The 16,557-nt window shown below is 37.9% G+C and overlaps 1 protein-coding gene across 2 annotated transcripts in view; it reads right to left on the bottom strand.

Annotated features, from left to right (window-relative positions):
* Positions 1-7,277: 7,277 nt before the first annotated feature.
* The window catches only part of FAM19A1 (family with sequence similarity 19 member A1, C-C motif chemokine like), a 506,092-nt gene continuing 496,812 nt past the window's right edge, over positions 7,278-16,557 (bottom strand). For both annotated transcript variants that reach the window (XM_027523127.1, XM_027523126.1), the window contains exons 4-5: positions 16,046-16,170; positions 7,278-10,393 (exon numbers count right to left, since the gene is read on the bottom strand). In XM_027523127.1, coding sequence (XP_027378928.1) covers positions 10,376-10,393; positions 16,046-16,170 — 143 coding nt within the window. In that variant the 3' untranslated portion in view covers positions 7,278-10,375. The remainder of the gene's footprint in view (positions 10,394-16,045; positions 16,171-16,557) is intronic.

Here is a 16,557-nt window from a genome sequence, read left to right as displayed (position 1 = left end):
GGAGGAGAAGGGGATGACAGAGGATGAGATGGCTGGATGGCATCACTGACTCGATGGACGTGAGTCTGAGTGAACTCCGGGAGTTGGTGATGGACAGGGAGGCCTGGCATGCTGCGATTCATGGGGTCGCAAAGAGTCGGACACGACTGAGTGACTGAACTGAACTGAACTGAAAAATTCATTCCAGTATATAGTAGATGCTGACAAATACTGTTTGATTTCACTTATACTAGGTACCTAGAGTAGTCAAATTCATAGGGTCAGAAAGTACATTGGTAGATGCCAGGGGCAGGGGATGGAAGGTGAAGAGGGGAAATGGGGAGTTAGTGTTTAATGGTACAGAGTTTCAGTTTAGGAAAGTGAAAAATTCAGGAGATAGATGATGCTGAGATTTGTTCAACAATGTGTCTGTACTTAATGCCACCGAACTGTATAGCTAAATATGTTTAAAATAGTATGTTCTATATTATGTGACTTTTATCACAATAAAAATTAAAAAAAATAATTAGATGAAATCCATAATCTGATAAACCACTAAAAAGGTAGAGAGACATATCTGGCTGAAATGTTCAAGGACTCGCTCAGTTTTACATTTTTAAACCAATTCCTGCCTTCGACCATTTTGTTTCTCACTGGTTTGGTTTGGGTCTGCTTCCTTGTTCTCAGACGTCTAACTGATTCATCTTTGCAGTTGTTTCTACCTGACTTAATAGCCTTGAAGTCTTTTGGCCAGTTTCTGTAACAAGGACTGCTGACTTATGGCAAAATCATCACCCCATTATGGTTCTCACTGACTGATCAGTGATTACGCTGGCTTGCTCCAGGTGTGGCTGGAGCCTGAAGAAACAGATGCTACAGAAGTTGGGAAGGAAGAGCTTTTTCTTTACCCGCAAGCAAGGCTTCTGGGGCTGTTAAGGAACATCTGTATGTCTAAATCAAGCAATCTCGATCTAAGCAGTCAGAGCTGCTCTTCAGAACCTAAGAATTTGTTATGTTGTAAGTATCCGACTTTAAAGAGTATCTTGAATTCTATTTTGACTCTCAGTTCAGTTCAGTTGCTCATTCATGTCTGACTCTTTGTGACCCCAGGGACTTCCCTGTCCATCACCAACTCCCAGAGCTTGCTCAAACTCATGTCTGTCCAGTTGGTGATGTCATCCAACCATCTCTTCCTCTGTCGTCCCCTTCTCCTCTACCAATCATCACTCTACCAATAAGAAATTAGGCTCAGATAATCACAAATTCTGAGAAGTACAAGATTCCTTAGGCATGAATCCTTCTGTTATTGTTCAGTCGCTAAGTCATATCTGTCTCTTTGTGACACCATGGACTGCAGCACACCAGGCTTTCCTGTCCTTCACCATCTCCCAGAGTTTGCTCAGATTCAGCACCCCTAAGAGTTCTCCTCGTCTATGCTTGAATACCATTCATAGCAACAAAGCCATTACCTACTAAACAAAGTCAATCAGGTAAGTTGTTCTTAAACTGGTAAATGTTTAGTTATAAATTGCACATACTCTTTAGAAACGGGTGTAACCCCTCCTTCTAAATGAGACCTTTGAATATTTAAATACAGCTTCTCATTCTTGACCCACTTTTCTTTTTCCAAGAATCTAAGCATCAACCTCCTTCAGCTGTTTCTGATGATCATAAGTACTTTCCTCTGTCTACTTGCTTGAACTTGATTGAAACATGCCAGGTAGTCGATGACCAGTTTGACTGTGGATCATCTGCAAAACTGGTCTGTATAGCATGTCAGTTCTGTCTTTTACACAGTTGATAATAAAACAATGCACAGGACACAGCTAGGACAGTACTCAGGATTCTATTACTAGAAATCTTTCTCTAGGATACAATTATTCTGGAAATTAGAAACACTTGAATGCCACGCTTCATTATGGTTATGAGCTCACACAGTTTTTACTCTCATCTAGCCTTCTCCAGAATATACCAGGGAGCAGCAAAATGTAAAAAGCCAAATAGTAAATACTTTAGAGTTTCTGAGCATAATATCTCTGTTGTAGTCATTCAATTGATATAATATTGCAAAAGCAGCTATGGCCATTATTCAAACTAGTAGCTGTATTACAATAAAACTTTATTTGCAAAAACAAGCAGCATTCCAGACTTAGTTTAAGGATCACAGTTCACCAATCCTTAGCTTAGACTCATATCTTTTTAATATCTAGACATAATATGTCAATCATTTAAAAAATAATTTAGATTAATTAAAGAAAACAGTGAGGTCAATGAAAAACTTGTCTGGCATGATTTTTTTTTCTCAGTGAACCCACGCTGGCTCCTGGTAATCACTGTTTCCCTAATTATCCCCCCCAGATTTCTTAAATGATCTACATAGCATCTTGCCCTGGGTTGACCTCAGGATCTCTGACCTGTAGATTTCAGAATCTACTTCCTTTCCCAAACAATTTAAACTGTGCTTAACCCATACTAGACATCTAGTAGCCCTCCTAGAGGTACATATTTCCGCAGCACTGGCATGGTAATATTTGGACAGGTTTTTTTTGTTTGTTTTTTGAACTAGGAATGTCACTTCCCTTACACAGTGGTATGCTGAAGCTGGCTCTCACAGGCTTGTGAGGGCCAACCAAGTGTATCTCTTCCCAACCTGTCACTGGTAGCTTGGGATCAACAAAAATATGTACAAATTAGAGCTTTCCTCCTTCTGCCATCACTGCACCCTGGGTACTTAAATCCTTGAGGAGGACTAGATGTTCTCTTCCAAATTTCTTCCCCTATCTTGAGTTATTTTTCTCTTAATAACATCCCTTCCAGACATTTTAGCCAGCAGGTAACTTTTATCAACATAGAAAAACCAGAAACAACATAGCTGCTCGAAAGTCCTGGATTCTGCATCACCTGTATACCACTGGCCTCACCCAGTCGCTGTGTCCTTTTCATATAGCTACAAAAAGGTTTTGACATTGACCTTACCGTGTCTGGAAGTCAGTTTAAGTCATAAGTCAGTGTAACTCTATCATATTCTTAGAGGTCTCTGTCACTGTCATATACAGTCTTCACTCTTTATTTGCCTTGCAAAATCTTATGCCTATGGCCTTTAAAATTTCAAATTGGTACTTTAATTAGTTCACCATTTCCCCTACAATTACAATGTGTGGTTGCCTGCACAGAATGCCATTTCTGAGAACCACTGCAAGAAGTTTAAGTCATTTCCTGGGTTATAACTAGAGATCAGGGTTCGTCTAACCCAGTGCATTTTCTAGGATGCCATCCACGTTTTACCACGTGGTTTTTAGAAAATACTAGTATTGGAGACAAACTTGGAATTTCCTTATTATTAATTCAATTTGAATCTTGTTCATTGGCAATGAGGGTAGCTAGCTGGGAACAAGGTGAATCAGAAGGGACTAAAGTTTTCTCTGTCTGAGTTACCTCTAAGAGATACAGCATAACCTTACTCTTGTTTTATCACGATGGCCTTGGATAACTGAGTCTATAAAATGGCAATTGACTGATGTAGCTGAGACCTGAATCTAAGCTATCAGCTCCTCCATGAAGGGAAAAGCATGATTCACTGCTCTGTCCTCAGGCTCTGACAAGGAAATGCTCCACATATGTTTACTAAATACTACAAAAACCTCCTTACTGATCTCCTCAGCTCTAGTTGGTGCCCTTCCCGTTTTTCTCCATTTTGGAAATAGAGTGGTCATCTTAAAATATTGCCTTTGGTGGGTCTTTCCATAGGAAGACCTTGAGACAAAGATTTCAATGCAAGGAATGTATTTGAGAGGTAAATCCAGGCAGCACTGAAAATGAAGTAAGGAAGTGAAAAGAAGTCAATAAAATTGTTATGAGCATGCCATGGCTTTGGGCAACTGGGGCTCAGTGTTAGTACTTCTGAAAGACAAAACAGAACTATGCTGTCCAGTAAGGTAGCCGCCTAGCCACATGTGATTGTCTAGTAAGTTAATAAAATTAAATAAATGTAAAAACCTCTTATGTCACAGTTGACACATTTAAAGTGCTCAATAGCCATACGGAGCAAGTGGCTACCGTATTGGACAACTCAGATACAGAACATTTTCACACTACAGAAAGTTCTACTAGACATCATGAAAGGTCAGACCCGTGCACTAATGAGGGTTATGTGTGAATTTGTATGAATATTTTGCCTGAATGACAAGAGGGTAAGATGCGGGGGAGGCGGGGAGTAGGCTGGTGATGACATTGTGCATAGTTGTTGAACATTGTCCTACGAACCAGACAACTCTGGCCATGAACTCTGGCCAGCTCAAGTCTTAACGGCAGTGATCAAGTGTAGATAATATTGGCATTTTCCAGTGGTTTAAAAACATTAGCAATAGTAGTGGCAGATGGGGAATTCTACAAAGTTGAACAGAGATCTGTCTAGTAACCTGAGAACAACAAGAGTTTGCCTACTGCTTTCCATGTATAACACATTTCCATTTTCTCTAGTTTCCTAGTCTTCCCATAACCTTTAAACTTTGTACAATGATCTGCATTTTACAGACAGGAAAACTCAAGAGGAAGAGGTTACAAATTTTCTAGGTTATAAGTGGAGGGCGAGGACCCAAATCTTCAAGGGAGATTGGAAGTTCTTTTGGCTTCCAATCCTAGAACTTTTTTTTTTTTTTTTTTTAATACATACAGTGCTTTTTAAGTCTGGAATGTAAAAGGGAGAAGAGGAAATATGACAGTGGTGAGCTGAATGAAAGGGGTGATGGGGTGAGAGGCCTTGAGAGCTTCTCCATCTGGCCTTCTAGAGGAGGATCCAGATCACGGGACAAAGAACTTAAGAATTCACACATATGAGTGTGGGAGGGTGTGTGCAGGATGAGAAAGCAGAGGAAGGAGGCCGTTTCCATTGGGCAGGTAGTACCTAGCATTTTTCCCTTAAACTAAATGTTCAAGCCTCTCAGGTGTTTTAGCAGCTGCTTGTGGGAGATTCTGACCTGACACTGCTTCTTTCCAGCCCCTAAAATTGGCTCCCACGGTGGTTTGGTGACCCCAATGGTGGAATCTATGGAGGTTTAATCCATTTACTCTATTCTGGCACAGGGGCTGACCTCTTTTTGCAACCCTGGCATGCCCCTATTCGAGTATAACTGATATCCATTGCTGTGCACATAGGGTTCCCAGTGGCAAAAGCAGGAGAGGTTGCAGGTTCCATGCAATGGACTGCAGACAAGCTCTAACGCCACTGCATTTTTTCCACCACCAGAGGAAGTACACAAGAATGCAGATCCTGAGAAGAATGCCATTGTAGGCCAGATTTGCAAACCAATGTCTCATAGACAAAACAGAATCTTCGGTCATATCTTTTAATAAAAGTTCAGTAAGTTATAAATATGCACAATTTGGAGATTTCATATAAACCTTGGAATTTCTGGATTTTCTTATAAAACACCCCCAAAACAGAAGAACTGGGCCATATTAGCGCACCAATGCTAAGCGGGAGTAACAGGCTGGGACCAAATGCTGCCTGCCGGAACCTGCCAGCTACATCGCAACCCTAATCATGTGTGCTTTGGCAGTGACATGTGACTTTGGTTAGCTAACAAGTGTTACTTGCCTAGCTCCTGTTGGCATACATATCTTATAGGCCCTGGTTGGGAACTACTTGTGAAATAATTATACTTTTCTTATTTATAAAACAGTAATTGACTCACAGATGTAGAAAACAAACTTATGATTACCAAGTAGGAAAGGAGGGGTAGGGATAGATAAATTGGGAGATTGGAACTGACGTATTCACACTACTATATACAAAATAGATAAGCCATAAGGATCTACTGTATAACACAGAGAACTCTATTCAACACTCTGTAGTGACCTATATGGGAAAAGAATCTAAAAAAGAGTGGAGATATGAGTGTGTGTGTGTGTGTGTGTGTGCACGCACAGCAGATGATTCTCTTTGCTGTACAGCAGAAACTAACATTATTATTAATAAACTATATTGCAATAATAATTAATTAAAAATGTATTTACAGATCATATTAATAAGCCACTTCTAACCCCTCTGTAAACAATGGCCACATATCCATGTTGTTGAGAACCATTGTCATAAGGAAAGTCTGGCCTCAGGTTTTTCCTCATGGCATGAGTGGAATCTAATCCAGGGTTAGAGTCTCTCTAAGGAGGTGGGAAGTAGAGCTGGGCTTTAAATATAGTCAGTTGTGTTTGGGGTCCTGGCTTTCATGTTTGGTAATTGGTTATTATTATTTTTTTAAATAATGTAGCTAGCTACCAAAATCAATATATGAGAGCTGAACATTTTCTTTTTGAAAATGAAACAAACTACCTAAGGAAATAAATAAATGAGAGCCACTGTTGACCAAAGATGTCAGCATAATGTAACTTCTACTGTGAGGCTCCTGAGATCTTTTATAAGGAAAAAATATCCTGAACTATCCAACCTAAAATCTTAAAATCTTTATTAGCAGGAGATTTGTGTGTGTTGGTGCAATTAGTAGCTTCTTCTTAAATTTACTTTGAAGTGTGAATATGATTTTATTTTATCACTTTTGTATAATGTCCACGGGCACTACAAAATCATATTCTATTACTGCTGCATGAGCTCCGATTCTCTACATTCCATAGAAAGCCTTTTACGTTGCTTTCTTATGTTTATAAACTAGGTGGAAGTGACTTGAGCCCTAGAATTTGCTAGACACTAAATCTTTTATTTGGAAGGCAGACAGATAGTGAAAAGAGACATGATACACTTTGTCAAGCAAAACCAAATAGATTTTGAAATGGGACTGTCAAGCTTAATTAAAACAGAAACTCATTCATGACACGATATTTGACCTTCTAAGGAGGAGTGCATATCCCATGCAGGTGAGGAATGTGTGAATTGTCTCATATAAACAGTTTTTATACCCTTCATAACTTATTTTAGCAGTGACAATGCGAAGTGGCACAATATACTGCACTATAAAATCACTATATTGCTTGGTGAAACTTACATTGGATTTGATCAGAAAAAGATATGAACTGTGTGTTGGTGAAAACATTCTTCATTGTTCTATAACGGGAAAAGAAGTAGTTAAACATCTCAGTGTGCTTGCCAAGTCCATTTATGGTAAATGCAATTACACACACAAAAAAGTCAGCAAATAAGCTTTACCTTCCTTGAAAATCTTTGTCTTATGAACTGAGTCATATTTCCCTTTTACCATGAGAAAGGATTTGGAAGAAACCCTTGGCATTTGCTCTAATTATGTTGTAATATTATTCATCATTCTTGATTCAAAAGCTCAATATCAGTATTAGTCACACCACACTGAGCTCTTTATTAACCAGAAATACGTGATATACTTTTTAAAACCATATACATTCAGATTCAATAGGCAGATGGTAGTTACTGAAAATTCCCCAAACTGCTGCAAGTTAAATTTAAACACAAGTTGATGGTTCACACATTTTGGTAAGGGACTTGGATAAATGGAAACTGAATTTGATGACATTTACAAATATTTTCACTGTTTTCTTGGATGATTGCTTGATTCTGATGTGGTCTTTTCTTTCCCCCTCCCCCCCTTCTCTTTTCTTCCAACTCTTTCCCAGGGAATTTACCGCATTCAATGAACAACAGATGAACTAACAACAGACATGGACCTCTAGACTGGATCTTTCATTGACTTACAGGCTCTAGTTACAGAACGGAAAAAGCTGTGAACCCCACATGCTGAGAATCATGAGTACGGTCCACATGTGTGAGGCCATAGAAAACAAAAAATTTGCTTCTCATTGGATTTTTTATTCAGGACAAACACTCTTCAAAGGATATTCCAGAAAATACTAATCTTATAGAAAAGGCCACATGGTCAGATATTTTGAGCAGTAATAAGGCTTGCTGCTGCTGCTACTGCTGCTAAGTCGCTTCAGTCGTGTCCGACTCTGTGCAACTGCATAGACGGCAGCCCACCAGGCTCCGCCATCTCTGGGATTCTCCAGGCAAGAATACTGGAGTGGGTTGCCATTTCCTTCTCCAATAAGGCTTGCAGAGTTTTTTAATGGAAATAGTCTCATTTTGGTTCATCTTATTTAAGAATGTTAGAAGATTGTATGTAAAAATCCAGACTTCTGGTTCTCTAGAAAAACTGAGGACGTGACAATACAGTATATCTGTCCGCACACAGAAATAATTTCTTGCAGCTTCTATTAGTCAGCAAACGAGTGCTCCATTAGTCAAGGACCACTCAACATGTTTGGATTCTGGAAGCCTTTTACTTTACTCCCCCTGTTTTAGTCTTTCTTGAGGACACACAGTATCTTTTGATGTATTAAAGGCTCTGAGAATCCCTTCAACTACTTCTACTTTATTTTGTTGGAAAAAATTTCCCTAATATATTTGATTACAGAAATCTATTGCTCCACATTTTGGGATGTACTGTTCTAGATAAATCTTGGGATTTATGACTTCAGTTTTCACCTCTGAAATTTATAGATGAAATCAATTTGTAACGTATTACATGGTACATGGATATGGACCACAAAATTCAAGCAATTCTGAATTGTTGGTATGAATTTTATGCTACCTCCTAGAAAATATTTGTTAAAGTGTTTAGGAAGCTCAGATTTTGCAATAAGGTTTCCATTTCCATTTTTGGATGCTTCTATAGACATTCAAAATGCAGAACAAATCCACCTAGAGTATTTATATATTCAATCAGATTTCAAGGTATATTAGAAAAGATGAAGAAGCCTCTGGATTTTACCCAAAGGTTAACTGAAAAATCCACTCTAAGAGACTCACTGTGCCGCTGATCTAGTAATAGGCCCTAATAACACATATTCTGGAGAAAAGATTTTGGAGGGAAAAAACACACTTGCAGTGTGATATGATAAGTAACAGGAATGTACAGTAATATTACGCTCTACCAGAGTGCTAACATAATATCTATTTAAACAAGAATTTAAGTAGATAGTCTTTCTTAAAAGTGTCAGCTAAGTAACTCTAAAAAAAGAAGATGGACACAAATTGATCTTTGGGGGGCTGAGCCCTGTATGTATCATCCAGGTGACCACTATGGAAGCCCAATAATAGGATTTGACATTTCATCTTGCTGGCTGAGAACACTGAACTTCTAGTAATGAATTTCTAGTTTTCAAATATTAGAATTGGAAATATTGGTTATGATAGCAGCAATGACCTTGTGCAAATAATTCTTGTGGACTATGTGTCGCTACATGAATGTTCTCTGGATTTGGCTAATGCTGATCGAGGAAAAATAAACGGCAAATGAAGAGGACACAGTGATTTAGAAAGAAGTTATTTAGCAATTTAATAGGGCTGTCCAACATTTGGTCACACAGATCATTCTGAAACCTAACTGCTTTAACAGTCTTTCCATCTCATCAGAAGAGATCTCTGAATACTCTTGGAAAAATCAAATCAAATGTAGAAAGAGGTGCCATGATAAGACTCAATGCTACAGCACTATGTTATTAATTATGTCAGACTTTGGATTTAATCAGAGGACATTTCTGCAGTTTAAGATAGCTATACAAAGCCTTAAGACACTGTATTTACAGAACTTAATACAGGGATCCATATTTGACCATCACTCTGCCAGAGTCTTAACAGCATGGTGGAGTGGCTCCCTCAAGAATCCTCATTTTTCTTATCTGTGGAAAAGCTAGTAGTTCTAAAAATATTTTCCTGGAAGAGGTTAGAACGGTTATATCAATTGAATATAAAGTATGGTTGTGTAAGTCAAGCTTGCATGCTAATATTGCACAGGATAGAAAACAATAAATCAGGATGATGAGCTTCCTCGGGCCATCTGGTAGAAACAGAAGGAAGCTCTTGACTCAGTGTTGTTTTGATGCCTCAGATTCCAGGAGTCCACCTGTAGCTGGCCTTCCAGTGTCAGTGCCATGCCCACCTCTCCAAAGGGCACATGTTTTCCTTGCCAATAGCAAAAGAAATGACAAGAAAACAAAACAAAACATCCAAAACTCAAAGAGGTACACCAGCCGTCTCAAACTGTGGTACAGTTCAATTCTTGAAGAGAATATATAATATTTCAAAATATTATGTATATACATGTATTTCAAGTGGTACAAAGTAACTATAGATCCAAATGAGAAGATAGTTGATCGTTCTTCATAATCCCAAAAAATTTGCATTGAGAAAACCCATTTTTTTTCCTTAACCCACTTTCCATGGTACCGCCAAAACTTCGGGTCTTCTCACTCTAGGATACTCTGTGATACACAGTAAAATCACTGTGCTTATCTGGTAATCAGTCAAAGTGCAAATAAGAAATCCATTTGGCTTCTAATGTATAAGATGTTTTAACTTTTTAAAACGTATTTTCGCAGAGTTGGTTTTCCTTTATTACTATAACAGATGCTTCCGTTAGGTTCTTGGGTGAATCTGAAAGCAAAGAGAGAAAGAAAGAAAATTCAGGAAGAAAAGAAGGAAAAGAAGGCACAAAGAAAGATGATTAGGAGGAAAATTAAGGACACCAGGAATTTTTAGGATGTTGCTTCTTTCAAGTGCACCGAAATAAAAAATGTTCAAGTCTAGAGCAGCAGTTTTCAAACGATGATCAAAGCACATGCACAGGCCATCATATTTAATCAATTCATTACTTTTTGCCACAAGTGAGGACACAGACTCTTGGAGCAATGGTTAAGCAAGACTGCGGTCATAGGCATGCAACCTACGTAACTGTGGGGAGCCCCGTGCCGAAAAGGATTTCACACTTGGTTTAATGACCTACAACTGCCATCTTGAAATTCTTAGTAATTTTTAAAAAGGGGTTTTGTGTTTTCATTTTGCACTGAACTCTTTCTGTAAATTATGTAGTTATTCCTATGTCTGTCTGATGAGAATTTCATGAGAAGGAAATTCATTAGCCTCGTCATGTTGGTCACTCGTAAGATGCAGAGGGGTGGCATAAGGTGAAGTCATTGCCAAGGTTGGATCACATTTGTTGAGGAATTTAAGAGACCTTTGCAAGGTGAGAAACTGTTCCACTCAAACAATGATATCGTTTTCAAGGGCAATCAATGGTATACTTCTATAACCACTGATGTCATTCAATCCATTCAAATAATGGTCCCAAAGACTCATATTCTGAAGGATGCATGCATGAAGAATCACCGGTTTAGAGCATGATGATGGTTCTAATAAAGTTGAAGGTTCTATTTTAGAGTTCTAGGACTTAAAACAGTTTTCTTCATCATCTCTTAATTCTTTATAGCTTTAGAAACTGAGTATTCTGAGTCCAGGAGTGAAGTCCATTTAAAGCTTTCAGGGTTAGGTAGGAATGATAATACATGCTTGCATTCAAAAGTTGGTTGGGTCAGGGGCAGAATGTATAAGAAAACTTCACACATTTATTTTTTTACTCTTTCCATACAAATAACAGATACTTTAAAACTTTGGTTTCTTATAGTCCAGTGGTGTTTATGACATTTGTTTTCACTGTCTTCTTTTCCACCAAAAGGAAGGAGAAAGAGATGTTTCTGAAACTGATCTGGAATTGCCTTTTAAAAAAAAATCTGTAATGACCCTCCCTCTCTCCCCATCCCACCCGACTTTCGGCTCTATTCTTCATGGAAGACCAGGGGCCATGTCATGACCATTATCACATTCCCAAGACTTTAACTTTAGATAATAGAGGTTTAATACTATTTATTAGTTAAAGAAATGAACGAGCACAGTTGGATCATTTGTGGCAATTTTGATAGCATATTTTATTCTTTAAGAAGATAGCTTACTCTTCCTTCCTGCGATCTCTGAATACCACTCCCACTCCAGCCTCCCCTCTTTCCCCATCATTTCTCTCTCTCTCTCAGACATTTCTTGCAAAACGAATGGACTAGAGATCAAGACTGTCAAGACTCTCAGAATCTTTCACGCCTGGTGGAATTTTGAGTGAAGAAGCTGGAATATGTCAAAGCTGGTATTTTACTCCTCAGTAATATTAAAAAAAAAACATTGGGGTGATTAGAATGGGTGGAGATATGCAAAGCCATTAGGAGGATAAGGCCAGGAGGCTGTGGACAAATGACTCTGGTGAATTGCACTGGGTGAGTCACAGGGCATACCACATCTGAAAAGATGGCTATTGTGGTTAGGTGTGTAATCTGAGGGGTTAGGTTGCAATCTGAGGTCTGTAATTTACTCTTAGGGAATGAGACTTTACAGTGTACACTAACTGTTGATCTCCTCACTAATGTGAAAGACATTAACATACTTGGATGAAGGAAATCCAAAAAACTGCTTGATATTTCCCCAGATATAAAACCAGATTACGTTCTGGTATTTTAATCTACTAATTTTCCTTCCCAAGTGATTTTGGATTTGTCCTCATTTTATTCCCTTCCTCCTCCTGTCCCCAAACAATCATTGTTCACTTTCTACACATAAATTATTACAGCATTGTCAGACAACTTATTTCCTCAAAAGGGGAAATCTAGCTTTTTGAATTAAGTCATTCTTCCTGAATGCACAAGGGAGTAGATTCATTCCTGAAAATATGGATGATAGCCTCTTCACCTTTCACACTTATGCTTTTCCTCCATCAGTTTAAAGAAAAGAGATCAACCAATGGGTAGCCACAACCATAGGAAAAAAATCCCTAGTCAATATTTGGGCAGGTTAGTCTTGCTACAAACTACCTACAAAGCAATGTAATAATAAAAATTGAAGCCATGATCAAGTAGGAACAGGGGTAAAATTTAGCCAAATTACGTTTTTCATATATCAGTTTAAAGAAAAGGGATAAACTAATGGATATCTAAAATCATAGAAAGAAAATCTCTAGTCAATATTTAGGTAGTTTAGTCTAGCTCCAAATTCCTAACAAAGCAATTTGATAAAACAACTGAAGCTATGATCAAGCAGGAACAGTGTTAAAGTTTAGCCAAGAAACTTCACCCAGATGCACCAAGCTTCTTCTCAGAAGGCATCTATTTTACTGTGCCCATGCCATGTTTTTGGAGCACCTCTCAAGTGTGATTACTTTCTCTCCATGGTGTGGCATTCAGGAAGTTTCCTCTTTCCCTATGATTTATTCTGCCAAGTCTCCTGAAAGGAAAGCTTCTGCTTGATTCCACTTACCTTCTCTCCTTCCTTCTGAGTTTTATTGTCACCCAGATCCAATTTCCCCAAGATTTTCCTTCAGACTGTGGCCTGTTACCCTGGCTAGTCTATATTCTGTGGTGTCTGGTGGGTTAAATGAAACACTGAATTTCTACTCTCCACCTTCCTTGAAAAATGAGCATCCTAAAAATTTAAATTAGAGCACACTTTAAACCATCTTTTGTTTATCGACATTTCAAAAAATGCTGAGAATTTTGGCTTAGTATGATTAGTTGGGAAGTAACTCACATAATAGGGAGTTTATATGGAAAAAAAAAGTGTAGTGAGAAAGACTGAAGTCCCAGGAATCTTTCCTGCAAATTTCTTTACACTGAAGCTCCTTTTAAAAAATAAGTTTGCAGGAAATTCACAGTTGCCATTAGCAATCTGAGTATGTTTCTTCAGTTTTCTGCTTTTGTTTTTTTCTTAAAGAACTCTTTGAACAAATCTTACCCATAAAACAAAAAGAGGTGATTTTTTTATTCTTCTTTTCACTTTAATAATGTCTTTTTTACCCTAAAGATTACTTCTTAAAGAACAATGAAAACATATGATTCCTAATTAAAATACATCTGTGACTTAATCTTTTAAAAGTTAAGTTGCTAGAGTCAACATTTGAAGTGTGTAGGCATATTTATACTCTGATGGGGAAAAACACACAAGGCATACTAGAAAAATTCATATAAAACCTATTTTTTAGAGCATATGATCTAAGGACTTGTGTTATCCATTTATATGGGATGGAGTGCCTGTGTATATCATTTGGACTTAACTTGTGGCTTTTGTGTTTAAAAGTGTTTATTTCATCATGAATTTCTTTGTAAAGAAGGGGGAAGAAAATATGTCAATTGCAGTGTTTGGGTTTTCGTAAGGTCTGAAACATTCAGCTTTTTCTATTGCCTTCTTTTTCCTTCTCTAAAGAGATTTGAGAATTCTTAGTTGGCTGACGTGCCACACACATGGCTATAGAGGACTCTCTTATTTCCTTGCCTGAAATAGATACACACACCAGAAACAGGTGCATCTTCTGCTTTTAAACTGCCTGTAAGGGTGATTTATTTCTCTTATACTGTTCAACTATTTGGATTGCGTTCAACCCACCCGGTGGCATAGCGAACACAGTGCGTACTTGACTCTATTACCATTATCAGATTCCACACCATACTTTGGTGATTCAGAAGAATGTCTAGGATGTATTACTGCAAGCATGATGGTTTTAAAATATACTCCATGAAAGCCAAATAAAAGAAAATGACATGGGTCACAAATAAGCAGCACTAACGATTTCTCTCTTTTGTTTTATTTTCTGTCAGCCAAAGAGTCTTCTCATTGGTACTCTTGGAATTTTACATATCTAAATTCTGAAATATTTTGACTTGTGTTATTGTTCTTTAAGGAGTTTTAAGTCTGAAGGTACTATGAGAACAAGGATTACCATCAATATAGGGTGATTGGTTATCACTGGAATAGGGAATGGAGATTTGGCAGAGAGTATGTCAACAACATGTTCAAAACAACGGCTACTGATTTCCAACCATACTGGCTAAAATCCAGAGTAGCTTAAAACTAACTTGCAAGGGTTTCTTCAAATTATCTGGTAAAATCATCTTCATGAAAAATGTAACCAAAGGGAAACCAAAAATCCATACTCCAGACCAGCTAATTAAGATGACTTCTGGAGTAAGTAGCACAAACTAGGTTCAGTTTTAAACACTCTCTTCTGTAGATGTTTCATTGGAATGAAATACAATATTCCAGATTGACTTCTTGGCACCTTCAATTTGTAGGTTAACAAGATAGGATGGTTTCGACAAGCCTTCTGGCTGCAAGCCAGGGACGTAGAGCCATTTACTGGCTAATGTGGTCAGTATAGGCAACTAAACTAGAAAAACAGAGTCTTCACTTATAAAAAGTTTCATAAAGTGTTATGTTTTCTGCATCATAAAAATCCAAGAACCAATTTTATGTTTTGAAAGGAAAATTCTGAGAAGAAAGACCAGGTTAAGACTCATGATTTAGGGGCTGGAATCAGATATGCCCTTTGAAATTCAGATCATTCTTTTGGAAACTTACAAGTTCAACACATTGGAATTTTAACTAGTGGAGCTTGCTTTAAAAACTACCCAATACTTGCAACATATACACAGATAGCAGGGCTGATATTCTCATGGTTCATGTACATATTACCATACTGACTTAAAATACTAATAGACTTTTGTACTAATAGACTTTTGTATAGTGAATAGTTACCGTCTTGCATACCCTAAAGAACCCCCCTCGGTACCCCCATTAGAACTTTCAAACTTTCTTATCAACCAGTAACTACAGAGTCAACAACTGGCCTAGACTGGCCTCTCTAACCTGTTCCAGCCTCATGACACCAGTTCTGATGGGCTGGGTAGCCTGATACACATCATTACATATTTTGAAGCCAATTCCTGCTTCAACCACACAAAGCAAAGAACAATTATTCACATCAGAGAAACCTTTCATTTCCTTAAAAGAGCATCAAAAATTCCTTTAAACAACCTTTAGAAAATGGCAGTACTTAAATGCAGAACTTTTTAGAAAACCATCTGGATAAATTAGGCAAGATCCTTATTTTATTATCTATTCTGAGCACCAAAGATGTCCAATGCATTATCCAAATACCCGCCTCACTGCCCCTCTTCCCTTTGGCGATGGCAGCCTAGCTTTGTTTATGAGTCCATAACAGAAACACTAAACTGCTCAGGATGGAGAAGTCAAGTTCAATCTCTAACTTCTCTTTGATGGATGGACACTGATCTGAACCGTCAAAAATAGTTTCTGCTGGGGAAAAGGCTTCTTTCTCTCTTGTTCGAAGCTTCTCTGGGTGTTCTTTATACAACACAAAGGCAAACAGTACAGTCTGTAACATGCATGAGACATTTCCAAAAAAAGAAAACAACTTACTCTTGTGGTCTTGATTTTATTGCCTGTAGCACACATCCATCCAGAATTATCAGGGAGTGTCTTACACTCTTCTCCTTCTAGACAAGGCTCCATCTCACACCACCATTTCCCGATCACAATGGAGGCTGTGCAAAGACAGGAAACAAGTTTGTTTGCAATTCATCCAATCTGGGCGTGAGACTGTGTCCTTCTATAGATGTTAATTTTCTATGAGATGCATTAGGTCCTTTTGAACCTTTCATGATTGGGTAAGAACACTATTAAGAAGAGTAAGATTTTAACTTAAAACATCTTAAAATGCAAATATAATGATGCCATCTGGTTTCATCAAGCTACATTTTGTCCAGAATCTCCTTGTATGATGAAAATATGAAGAATGGCGACCTCACTTTTTAGAGAAACTTCTGTGTTAGTTTTGTAGATCAAGGATTTGGTACTTTCTTTTCAGTGTGAGGGACAAAAGGACTAAATGTTCTTTAGAATGACTGACTGAGCTGTTCTTTTTCAGAAAG

The sequence above is a fragment of the Bos indicus x Bos taurus genome, chromosome 22, assembly GCF_003369695.1.
Source record: "Bos indicus x Bos taurus breed Angus x Brahman F1 hybrid chromosome 22, Bos_hybrid_MaternalHap_v2.0, whole genome shotgun sequence".
In the NCBI taxonomy this organism is placed as follows: Eukaryota; Metazoa; Chordata; class Mammalia; order Artiodactyla; family Bovidae; genus Bos; species Bos indicus x Bos taurus.
This window is presented reverse-complemented; position numbering and strand designations above follow the sequence as displayed.